The sequence below is a fragment of the Temnothorax longispinosus genome, chromosome 10 (assembly GCF_030848805.1).
Source record: "Temnothorax longispinosus isolate EJ_2023e chromosome 10, Tlon_JGU_v1, whole genome shotgun sequence".
NCBI classification, from domain to species: domain Eukaryota; kingdom Metazoa; phylum Arthropoda; class Insecta; order Hymenoptera; family Formicidae; genus Temnothorax; species Temnothorax longispinosus.
The window spans coordinates 2437414-2450227 of NC_092367.1; the positions used below are offsets into that span (position 1 = coordinate 2437414).

The 12814-nt window shown below is 32.5% G+C and overlaps 1 protein-coding gene, 1 long non-coding RNA gene and 1 pseudogene across 2 annotated transcripts; 1 reads left to right on the forward strand and 2 right to left on the reverse strand.

The window, feature by feature from the left end:
- Positions 1 to 1071: 1071 nt before the first annotated feature.
- On the forward strand, positions 1072 to 2277 carry LOC139820051 (uncharacterized). Its single transcript, XR_011733883.1, has 3 exons — positions 1072 to 1158; positions 1563 to 1648; positions 2211 to 2277. It is a non-coding gene; the product is annotated as an uncharacterized lncRNA (long non-coding RNA).
- A 513-nt stretch (positions 2278 to 2790) lies between these two features.
- On the reverse strand, positions 2791 to 6272 carry LOC139820413 (choline/ethanolamine transporter flvcr2a-like). Its single transcript, XM_071790646.1, has 7 exons — positions 6064 to 6272; positions 5728 to 5959; positions 5340 to 5577; positions 4586 to 4797; positions 4338 to 4441; positions 4122 to 4232; positions 2791 to 3683 (listed from the first exon to the last, which is right to left on the reverse strand). Exons 1-7 carry the CDS (start codon positions 6270 to 6272, stop codon positions 3338 to 3340), a joined length of 1452 nt encoding a protein of 483 aa, XP_071646747.1. The 3' UTR covers positions 2791 to 3337.
- Positions 6273 to 7355: 1083 nt separating this feature from the next.
- LOC139820412 (choline/ethanolamine transporter flvcr2a-like) lies at positions 7356 to 11919 on the reverse strand (annotated as a pseudogene).
- Positions 11920 to 12814: the final 895 nt, after the last annotated feature.

Here is a 12814-nt window from a genome sequence, read left to right on the forward strand (position 1 = left end):
CAGTTGAGAGCAACAAGTGTAGCATCGCCGCGACAGTAGCTGCTTCTGCAATTCACCGCGCAATTCACGCGAGTTCTCATTCGCGATTCGCGATTTCCCGATACATCCGTCGCGGAATGTCGACGAGTGATCGGATCCGTAGTCTCGCGAGATTGATGTAAGTACGCATTTTTTGTTGAAGCGTAAATTTCGCATCAAATAAAGGCAAGGAAATAATAAGTTATATTTGTGTTGTACAATTAAAGTAATTTGTAAAGAGAAAAATACTTATTGACGATCATAATAAAAGGCGAGCATACAGTATTTGCTGCTCGAAGTACCGGAAATTCACAATCGCGTTAAAGTTAGGGCCAAAGCACATATGACAGTCGTAGTCGTGGATGTAAAAGTAACGCACAAGCTTATTGGCGTATCCTGATCTTTCAGGTCGGGGACGACGACCGTCGTATACCATCGCTACGCCATGTTATGTGCTTTGGCGATCTTGTCGCGTGAAGTTGACCGCGCGCGCGGAAGACGAAGCGCCTCATCCGCGCCATGTTCATTACGCCGCAGTCTGCTCCCTTCGTTTTCAGACAGTCCGGACACGGGACGGCTCGGCTCCGGGACGAGTGGCGTCGCGACTCGTTTAACTGGTAAAAATAAGATATATTAACCTTGCGTTCGTCATTTACTGTACCATCTATCGCGTAATATATACATTTAGCGCTCCCGGCTTCGGTATTGATATTAGTTCTCGAAAATACATGCATGCGCAGGTACTTGCTCGGCCGAAGGTGCGTCGCGTCGTGCGGTCAGTCGCGAAATCGCGGATATCTGTCAAGAATATTTAATACGCCGCGCGATTCGTTGGGAGGCAAAATAATAATTGTAATAAAAGGCAAGCATATAGTATTTTCCACTCAAAGTGTGAGAAACGCATAATCGCGAAGTTAAGAGCGGGACGCGTATAGTGACACCACCGCGCCGCCGCATCGCTTTTCAACCGCGGCGTGCAGGGTGCGAGACGTTAACCACGCGCGGAAGACGAAGCGCCTCCGCCATGTTGATTACGTTCCCCTTTCATTTCCAGATCGCGGCGCCCGCGGCGGACAGACACGAGACGGATCGGATCAGATTGGTTCCGGAAATGAGTAGCCGTCGCGACTTATTTAACTGGTGAGTATAACATGTAAATTAACTTTGTATTTAGTATTTAATATTTGTTGCAGTACTTGTCGCGAGAAGTATAGATTCGGCGTTCAGATATTGATAATCCGTTTGAACGCGTATTTCCAAAGTCTTTTGTTCGGCCGAAGATCTATCGCGCGAATCAATCTATATAGCGACGCCGCGTTTTGTTGATACATTTCGTTGTGTGATTTTTATTTGTGAAATATCGCTGAGATCGAACGTGCTATAATTTTTTTTCTTATTTCTCCGCTGTCGCAATATGATTAAGTACGCGTGTGATTAATTTCCATCGAGAGTATCGATGGAAAGTATGGCAGAGCCGTGCGATCATTGTATTCTAGTGATTGTTTGTAATCGATTAATTGTAATCAATATTTTATTTGTTTTAGGAAACACAGATGTAAGTGTCAAGAAGAAATACGGAGAAAGAAGAAAAGAGGAGGAGTCGAAAAGACGGCCAAATGTAACAGATGAGGTGAGCATTTTATTAATCTATTTATTAATTGTTAAAAAATGAAAATAATTATTTATTTGCGCAGTATATCGTTTTCAGATCACTGTACGTAATTATGTATTAAATGTCTAATACATTGTGTAATAATAATGAAATATTTTAACGGCTTTTCCGTAATTTGATTGTATATTACATCTCATACGGTCGTATTCCACTCCGTTTGTTATTTTTCGAAGAATTTCCTGAACTGGTGCACTAGTGCAATAAGTTAGAGTGAAACAAAATATACTTGTCTCACTCTAACTTATTGCACCATTTCAGGAACTTCTTCGAAAAAGAAGAAACAGACTTACTTATTTTACTTATTTATTGTTTAAAATATTTTGGCTTAAATTTGAAGATTTTTTTAAATATTTAATAAATTATATTTATGACTTGTGATTAATATTAATATATATATATATAAAATATTTCTAAATATTTTTGAATAATTAAAATTTATAGTACAAATTATATTAAAATTAGGATAATAGGATATTTATTTTAGACATTATTTTTATTTGAATATTTTTATATGTTACAGATCAGTCTTGTAGACATATACTCTGTTGTGTGATGTAAAAGAAGGGGTTTAGATGGAAGAACCTGAGGATATAAGGAAGTCTCGAGAGGTATCGGACGCTGGTGGAACAACTTTGCGGTAAGCTATTGCTGTATACTTGCGTAAAATTAGCCGTTTTGTTTTAATTATTTAAAAATAATAATTAGAGAAAAAATTTATCTAAAATTTTATAAAAATTTATTCTTATGCAGAACCTTTTTGAAAAATTTATAATTTAATAAATATCTTAATAGATATATAATAAAAAGCCATTAAGAAATTCTGTATGCATACAAAAAGAATCTTATAAATTATTGATTATTTTGAACGCCGTTTTAATTTGACTCTTATGTTTGTATATTACAGAATCATCGTAACTACAACGTGGCTGACAACTGTCTACTGTTGATCGGTGAGTGACAAAAAGTATTAATGAGGTAACGGATCTGTGAAAATTTTATGAGATATATATTTACGTATCTTTATAATTGTATTAAAAATAAATGCAGAACTTTATGAATCCGTTATCTTAAAATGGATAAGCTATAAAGAATTGACAGATATCTCGGACTCGTTTTGCATTATTTATTAATTTGGTGTGGTAATATGCTTAGAGCTACACTTGTACACGTATACAGAGAAATACAATAAATAAAAATTAATAGTTATTTAACTATAAAAATATTAATAGAATTATAATGAAAACCCGCGAATACGTTTCAAAGTTATTGAACTGTACTTATTGCAAATACATTAAAATAATATAATGAATCTTTTAACTTAAAAGAATTTAAAGTACATTTTTTTTCCTAGGCAATAGAACTCATTGTTAGATAATAAAAATAAAACCATACTTATATCTAAAGTTGTATCTTAATAAAGATAAATAGTTTCATACATATTAGAGAGAAAAGTATGCTGGCAGCAGAAGGAGTATTTCTCCTTGTTGTTGATTTTTGGCCATATGAAGCCATGATACGGCCAAATGTTACAAAAAAAGAGTCCACTCTGGCTCAGAAACTAATATTCATGAAAAATTAGAATGTGAATAAAATTCCATGTGTTCGAAAATTTATCAGTATTAAAAGATTTGATATTATTTGTATCTACTAATTAATATTATAAGTTAATTGATTAGTTTCTGGAACGCCGTCGACATTTTTCTCAATTTTTGCGAGTTCTTGATACTGAACTTTCTTCCTCGCATCTTGTCGTCGTTGTTCGTCTTTCGTTATGACGGTTAAAATAAAACCGAACAGTAAAACCGTGCACAAGCCGATGTGCACTGGAATATCACCGTACGCGTTCAGTAATAATCCAAATATTATAATGAGTATAATGCCGTATATGCAGGTCATTACATTGAGAAATCCCGCGGGTATATTCTCTGATTCTGGATACGTAAATTCGGTGCACAAGTCATATCCCAAAGCCAGATATCCCGACATGAAGAATCTGAAATGAATACTATATAAATATAATAGATAGGGGAGACCGGGGTAAAGTCGTCACTATTTTTTCGGTGCCGATTTTTAACAACAAAACAAATAATTTTAGTAAAATGTGGTATACCGTTGTAAAGAGTGAACCCTTGGCTATAAAATTTATACGGACATTTTTGGTCTATCGTCGCTTTGTTCAACTGGTACAGAGTGGAAACGACAAAAATGCAAAAATTGAAATGTCAAAATTGCCGGGGCGGAGTCGTTACTCCATTCTCGAACTGAATTTTAAATGAAAATCATGTTATCCACATGTTTTACAAAATCAATTTTTTATTTTAACTTTCCAATTAATATTCGCGTATAAATATATATCACGGTGCGGTCTCGCTCCGCGCGTACTTGGCGCGAGACATTACCGTGTCTCTTGATACAAATGTCGATATGTTACCCTAGAAAAATTGCTGACACATATACCATCCATTTTATGCCAACGCAAATGGACACCGCGAATAATATTTGACCACATAATGTAAGAAAATATACAGCCACGGCAGTTTCTCTGAAAATATAAATTATTAGTCAAAGTTTTCTATCTCATAATTTATAATAAATACAAGATACATTTAAATTGGACTTCTAACACAATTGCAAATGTCTTTCTTACTTGAACTTATGTGTCCTATCAAGGATGATACCGAAACTAACAGAACCGGCCATACCGGCCGTAATTATAGCTAAGCCAATTCTGCCTGCATCTTCTTCTCCGTTCTGAAACACATGCGCAGTTATATGTATGTCTTGACTTTAGACAGAATATAAAAAAATATCTCTAGATGTTGCGTCGACGTAAATTCATAAATTTTTGTTCGAATATCTCTTTTTTTATGATCTGCTGCATCGAAATACACTTACTTCGAAATGTACGAGGAATATCTGATTGAGTAATGTAGAAACGGTACTCAGCACGCCAACGTTCAAACCATAGGAATTACAAAGCATGATAAAGTTTTTGTTTTTGCAGAGCCTTTTAATCGGCGCCATGAATTGCTCTCTTTTCTTCGTCCGATTCATTTTTTGCAACGCCCGCGTCTCGCTCGGCGGCAGTTTTGGTTCATTCTGAAAGACTGACGCGAAAGCACATTGAGATGATTAAAACGAGATAATCTTTTCTGGGACACAAGCGATGGTTAATTAATTAACTTTATCCTTTTGCGTTTGGTTAAAAACAAACCCAAATAAAGAGAACGAGAATAAAGTGGATTATCGGCGGTTTTGGAAAAAGTTGAAAATTTGATAGCTATATTGAAAGATAACTTTCTTTTTAATTAATATCTATAAAGGATTATTTCGGCTTAACGGATATCAATAATGATCGTTTAAAAGAGACACTCAAATTTCATTTACCAAAGTTAACATAACAACGCGCAAACAAAGATATAAATTTTATATTAGTATGCGCAATTCAAATTTAATTTTGATTATTTATTATTTTATTAAGTTAATGAATGACTTTTCATACGTGGAAGATCATAAAAAAACTAGAAAAATATTTTTTACATCAAGCTCAAATTTGTTTTACATGTCACAGTAGATAAGAATAAATACTTATATGATTGGCAAATATACTATTATTTATTACTTTATTTATAATAGATTACGAACTCACATATTAGCGCCAGAACAAATATAATCGAATTGACGATTGCAACGATCCAGCATAAACGTGACAAATCGTTGCCGATGTCATCCAGACTCTCGTGGTTTTTCACTATTATAGGCCCTAAGAGAAAACCCAATGCTATTCCCAATTGATTGCCGAAAACACCTAAAGACGTGGCAGTCGAGAGTTCGGTAGCAGGAAACCATTGCGCGGCTATCCGTCCTGGTAACTGCAGGACCATAGTCTAATATGAAATAAAATAATTATTCTCTAAGTGTGCATGGCAGAGAATATAGAGTAATAATGGGACAACGATATGAAAAAGAAAAGAGGAGGTGTAGCAGTCAAGATTTCTGAAAAATATTAATAGAGTAAATTAAGAGATGTATGTAACCTGAGCTAGCGCGACTACCGAATGACCGATGAAAGCGACATAAAACCTGTCAGGTTGAACGGAAAGGGTTTTTATCCAGGCACCTAGACAATTTAAGCCAGTGCCTATGATGGTGTTCCATCGCAGACCGTACCTGTCTGTCACATACAACGCTGGGAGTATAAACGTTGCGTAAAATGCCATGAACGACATCGAAGTCCAGTCAACCATTAACGAAGACACTCCATAATACCTAAAGAATATACAATATAAATAATATAAATAATATTAAAAAAAATATTAATGTTTTTACGTTCAAAAATATATACTGTTCGTATTTTAAAGAAAATGTGATACCTAGTAACTATATTAGTTATAATCGAGTATTCTATCCACTGAGCAGAGTTCGATCCAGTATAATACATGAAGATGGCCAGCATTAGCCATCTTCTTTTATACACCTTCAATTTTAGCGGTTCAACGTCGTCTAGTTCCGATTTCGTTATTTTTGTCGAATCTTTTGTCGCGAGTGTCTCGCTCAAACTTTGATCTTCCACTATCGTCATTTTCACTCTTTTGCAAAATAAATTTTATAAGTATCTTTAATATATGTATATCTGTTTAAGTTAAAAAGAAACTTCAATCCTATACGCTTTTCTTAAATTATATTTTCAATAAACGCCAAGATATTTAATTTCAAAATTCGTAGTATTACATCAAATTGTACATTCTTAAAATGTTAATTACACTGTGAAAAACTTTCTTATCAAATTTTGAATAACGCGGCACAATTTAGAATCGTATTTCACGTTTCAAAATTCTTCACACTTCTCGCGAATTGATTTGAAAATGGTGCGGCAATAAATGGATTGATGTTGATCGAAATTGAGGTGAAATATAACTACGTGTCAAGTAACATCTTCGTTGCAATGTCAGGCTGATCTAATATCACGCGACATGTTTACCTTATCTGTACATGAACAAATAGAATGACATTATTAGCTCGAAGATTTAAGAAGATCATACATGCTTACAGTTTTAGTTTTATCATGTTTTTTGTCAGATTCGAATGCTGCGTATTTTAATTGCACCACTTTAAAACAAGTATGCGATGGCACGCGTTATTCATTTTATTCTTGTAGTATTGAGCAATTTTCTATATACATAGACAACGTAAACGATGTGTTCGATGTCTAATGTAGACAATGAATAATCTATAATCGTGCAAAATCGTTTCTTTAGCTGCGTATGGTTCAAAACTTTAAACGCAAAACGTAAATTTAACTTCTAATTTCTTTAAATTATACATGTTATTTAATATTTTATGTAAATACATATAAATGCTAAAAAATGTGCATGTAAAGAAAAAAGTCAAAGATTTATTGAAAATTATGTAAATATTTTTATAATGAAACTTTCTTTTTTATATTTTATTTAATTACTTACGGTTTTATGTTCCTGTAAAATCGTAATTTACATCTGTGCACAATATGAGATTAATTCTCTTTTTAGACATTTATTGGAATTAATGTATGACTTAGAAACTAACATTGATGAAAAGTTAGAAAGTGAATAAGATTACATGTGTTCTAAAATTTATCAGTATTGAAAGATTTGATATTAGTTGTGTTTACTGATTAATGTTGTAAGTTAATTGATTAATTGATTAATTAATTAATTGATTAATTGATTAGTTTCTGCAACGCCGTCGACATTTTTCTCAATTCTCGCGAGTTCTTGATACTGAGCCTTCTTCCTCGCATCTTGTCGTCTTTGCTCGTCTTTCGTTGCGGCGGTCAAGATGAAACCGAACAGTAAAACCGTGCACAAGCCGATGTGCACTGGAATATCACCGTACGTGTTCAGTAATAATCCAAATATTATAATGAGTATAATGCCGTAAATGCTGCTCGTTATATTGAGAAATCCTGCGGGTATATTTTCCGATTCTGGGTATGTAAATTCGATGCTCAAGTCAAATCCCAACGCCAGATATCCCGACATGAAGAATCTGAAACAAATGATACCAAAAATATAATATGGATATATTATTCCCTAAAGAAACATAATAGAGAAGATAATGTTTAAAATATAAATTATATTAAATGCAATTATACACATTTTACTAAATTGTCAAAAGATGAACTTTTGTTATTTACGTGTAGTTTTAAGGTCGATTCAGACACAGCCTTGCCGTACCCGTACCGTATTATATCCGTACCATACACGGACAGAAACATTAGACAAGAATTCCTATTGTCTCCATCCTTGTCTAATGTTAAATTAATGTTAAATTATTATAATTTTCTAATCGCGTATAAATATAAATGTCGATACGTTACCCTAAGAAAATCGCTGAGACATATACCATCCACTTTATGCCAATGCATATAGATACCGCGAATAGTATTTGACTAAATAATGAAAGAAAATATACTGTTACGGCAGTTTCTCTGAAAATATAAATTATTAATCAACGTTCCTAACGTTCCTAACTCATGATTTATAATAAAGGCAAGATACATTTTTAAATTGGATTTCTAACACAATTGTAAATGTCTTTCTTACTTGAATTTATGCGTCTTATCAAGGATGATACCGAAACTGACAGAACCGGCCATACCGGTCAGAGTTATCGTTAAGCCAATTCTGCCTGCATCTTCTTCTCCATTCTAAAACACATGCGCAGTATACATGTATGTCTTGAATTTAGATACATATGTACAAAATATGTACGAAAATATCTTTAGATGTTGACGTAAATTCATAAATATTTGCTTGAATTTCTCTCTCTTTTTATGTTCGATCCGTTACATCGAGATTAATTGGCTTACTTCGAAGTGTACGAGGAATATCTGATTGAGTAATGTAAACATGGTAGTCAGCACGCCAACATTCAAACCGTAGGAATTACAAAGCATGATAAAGTTTTTGTTTTTCCAGAGCCTTTTAATCAGCGCCACGAATTCCTCTTTTTTCTTCGTCTGATTCATTTTTTGCAACGCCCGCGTCTCGCTCGGCGGCAGTTTCGGTTCATTCTGAAAGACTGACGCGGAAGCACATTGAGAAGATTAAAACGAGATAATCTTTTCTGGAATGCAAGCAATCTTTAATTAATTAATTTTATCCTTTATTTTTTTGTGTTTGGCTAAGATAAATAAAAGTAAACTCGAATGAAGAGAACAAGATTAAAGTGGATTATCGGCTGTATTGGAAAATTTAGTTACGTTGAAAATTTGATAGCTGTATTGAAGAATAACTTCCTTTAATTAATATTTATAAAGCATTATTTTGGCTTAACGGATATCAATATATAATGATCGTTTAAAGATGTATGATACTTATGTCAAAATAACAGGATAAAGCTGACAGAGATAGTGCACTTATATATCCCAAAAACCTGTGTTAAATTTGTGATTGATTGTCCGACCCGTTTCTGAAATATTTGGTTTATAAGTTACAGAAATTGTATATATATAGATATACTTCTCATGTAAATATCATAATCTGTATATCTGCTCATGTACGGTAAAAATTAATGAAATTTTTATGGTACACTTCTATGACATCGAGAATTGCAATTACGGTTTTTTAAGATTTTCTGGTTATATTTTTTTTCAATTTTTTAATGATTTATTTAAACAATATCAAATACAAAAATGGGACAAAATTGCGATTTTTACGCTTTTTCTGTCCCAATGATACCATGTTGTTTATGAATAATTTCTGAGATTAGCTCTACACTGTTTAATCAAGAAAATAAAATTATACTAAATATATAGCTATCTATCATACATCTTTAAAAGAGACATTCAAATCTCATTTACAAAAGTTAACAACGCGTAAGCAAAGAAATAAATTTTATATTGATATGTGCAATAAATTTTTAATTTTGGTTAATTATTATTTTATTAAGTTAGAGAACAGTCTTTTATATGTGGAAGATTATAAAAAAGCTGGAAAAATATTTTTTATATATACATTAAGTAAACGAAAATTAAATACTTATATGATTGGCAAACTATTATTATTTGCTTTATTTGTAATAGATTACGAACTTACATATAATTACCAGAGCGAATGCAATCGTGGCGACGGTTGTAACGATCCAGCATAAACGTGACAAAAATCTTTGCCAATGTCATCCAGGCTCTCGTGGTTTTTCACAATTATAGGCCCTAAGAGAAAACCCAACGATATTCCCAGTTGATAGCCGAAAATACCTAAAGACGTGGCAGTCGAGTGCTCAGTGGAAGGAAACCATTGCGCGGCTATACGTCCTGGTAACGGCAGGACCATAGCCTAATATGAAATAAAGTAATTACTATTCTCTGTGCGTGGCAGAGAATTACAGTGTAATATTGGAGTAACAATATAAAAAAGAAAGGAGGAGGAACAAAGTTGGAACAATCAAGATTTCTTTAAAAAGATTAATAGACTAAAATAAGAGATGTAACCTGTGCGAGCGCAACTACCGAATGGCCGATGAAAGCGACGTAAAACCTGTCAGGTTGAACGGAAAAGATTTTTATCCAGGCACCCAAACAATTTAAGCCGGTGCCTATGATGATGGTCCGTTGCAGATTGCACCTGTCTATCACATACGACACTGGGAATATAAACGCCGCATAATACGCCAAGAACAACATCGAAGTCCAGTTAACCATTAACGAAGACACTCCATAATATCTAAAAAATATACAAGAAAAGCATTGATGTATTTACGTTCAAAAATACTGTTTGCGTATTTTGAAAAAAAAAAAAAAATGTGATACCTGGTAACTATGTTAGTTATAATCGAGTATTCTATCCATTGGAAAAAGTTTGTTCCAGCATTAATTATAAAGATGGCCAGCATAAGCCATCTTATTTTATACACCTTTAATTTTAACGGTCGGACGTCGTCTAATTCCGTTTTCGTTATTTTTGTCGAATCTTCTATCGTGAGTGTCTCCCTCAAACTTTTATCTTCCACTATCGTCATTTTCACTCCTTTGCAAAATAAGTTTTGTAAATATTTTTGACATATGTATATCAGTTAATGTTAAAAAAATTTTAATCTTATACATTTCTTGAATTATCTCTTCAATAAACGCTAAGATATTTAATTCCGAAATTTGTATTACATCATTGTATAATCTCATAATATTAATTAAACACTATGAATAAGTTTCTTATCAAATCTTGAATAGCGCGGCACAACGTATGTTGTAGTAAAAATATGTTGGATGTTTTAAGTAACATAAATGTTATTAATTGCTCTTTTTCACCAATTTGCATAAAAAATCCGATGTCTAATTATGATAAATTAATAAACATTACTTTAAAAGATAGTATATTTATTCAGCTCACTGCAATGAAAAAAAAATTGTTAATCTCAAGAAATATGTTTAGTTAACTAACTAAAATGTTTAGTTGAACGTATCGGACTAAATATTTCTTAGGATTAATAAATTTTTTTTTCTCAGTGTGATTAAGCAGACATAAATCATCTTGAATATATTTCATAAATAGGAAAAATTTCGATTTGAATACAAAAAGGCAGAATAATTCAATGTATCCCATTCATGGGGCATGTTGAGACCACTTATAGGAATAAATTGAGTCACGAAGACAATTGGCTAATAAGATTTATTAGAAAAAATTAATGGAATTAGGTTGTATTAATCAAATCCTGATTCAAATCTTTGTCTCTTATTGTTAGTCATAATAAACTCTAATATAATTTAAGTGCAAACTGCTTCAATCAACAAGAATTGACCTAAACACTCAACTTCTTACAACAAAAATTAAACATAAAAATTGTGAAGATATTTAATCGTTAAAAATAAAATAAAAATTAAAATTAACCTTTTATAATGAAAATTACAAAAAGAAAATCGTTATTAGTTAATTGACTCAACTAGCCCTATACCAGTATCAGCTGAAATATTTTGTTATAACTAAAAAACTGTAAATATAACAACAACTTGAACTTTATAGCTAAAAATCTAATAAATGTAGAACTTACCTGGCTTTTTGACAGTTACTTTAATTACCATATAGACCAAAAACTATAACAAACTGATAATTTTAGTTTTATTGTACTACAAAAAAAGCAAATCACATACATTCGCTAGATGATGGTCGGGCACAGACTGAATAATACGGTGAAGTGTTTTCCCGCTTCTCACTTTTCTAAGAGCGTATTTACGTGTTTTGTTTATTGAGATATTTGTGTTGCTCTACTTGCCTCTAGGCTCAATTAGTCCCTCCCTACTACCAATGTGTTGTGTCGATTATGGTTAAAAAGATATGGGTGATTAACGTGTAGAGTATATTGCGTCAAAGTTGCGACTTAGGGTATTATAAGACGGGACTAGTTGAGCATAGAGGCAAGTTGGGCAACACAAATATCTTTAGTAAGAGCTGAAAGTCCTAACAACATACTTAATTTTAATTGCAGTAAAACTTCTCTAATTATATATCACATATCGTAGTTAAATTATATGCCAAAATACACTAAAATAATCTTTTCTTGCGACTTTAATTGCAAAGTTCTCAAAATTGTAACGTGATAGAGTAATTTGGCAAACAAGATAGTATTTAGCGTTCAAAAAACTATAAAAAACGATTATTTTCGTTTTTGTGCTTGAAAAAAAGTATTTTTTTGTTGAACAGTATTATAATAGCGACAAATATGTGTGTAGGAGAAGAGTAGTTAGAATACATAATTCATCATTTTTATTTTTAATATCCACCATATTGGTTTATTTTTAATTTATCAACTTGGATATCAAATTAATATTTAGCGACCTAAAAAAACTTTTAAATATAGATAACATAATTAAAATATATTTCAGATCCTTTAGAGGACTAGAATATTTTTAGGCTTCAAATTGTTTATGCACTAAAATATCATATTAATCATATTGTATAAGGTTTTTTGGGTTGCTATTTCCGTAGTTCCAGGAATCTAAGGGAAACAAGTAAGAATATGGCCAATTCCGAGAATGGAAGCGATTATTCTTATCGTCTAAAGAAAATTCATCAGGATAACTACAATGCGTAGTATGTTTAAAAAAAGATATTCGTCGAAGGTCAAAATGTGTCATGAGTGCGATATGCC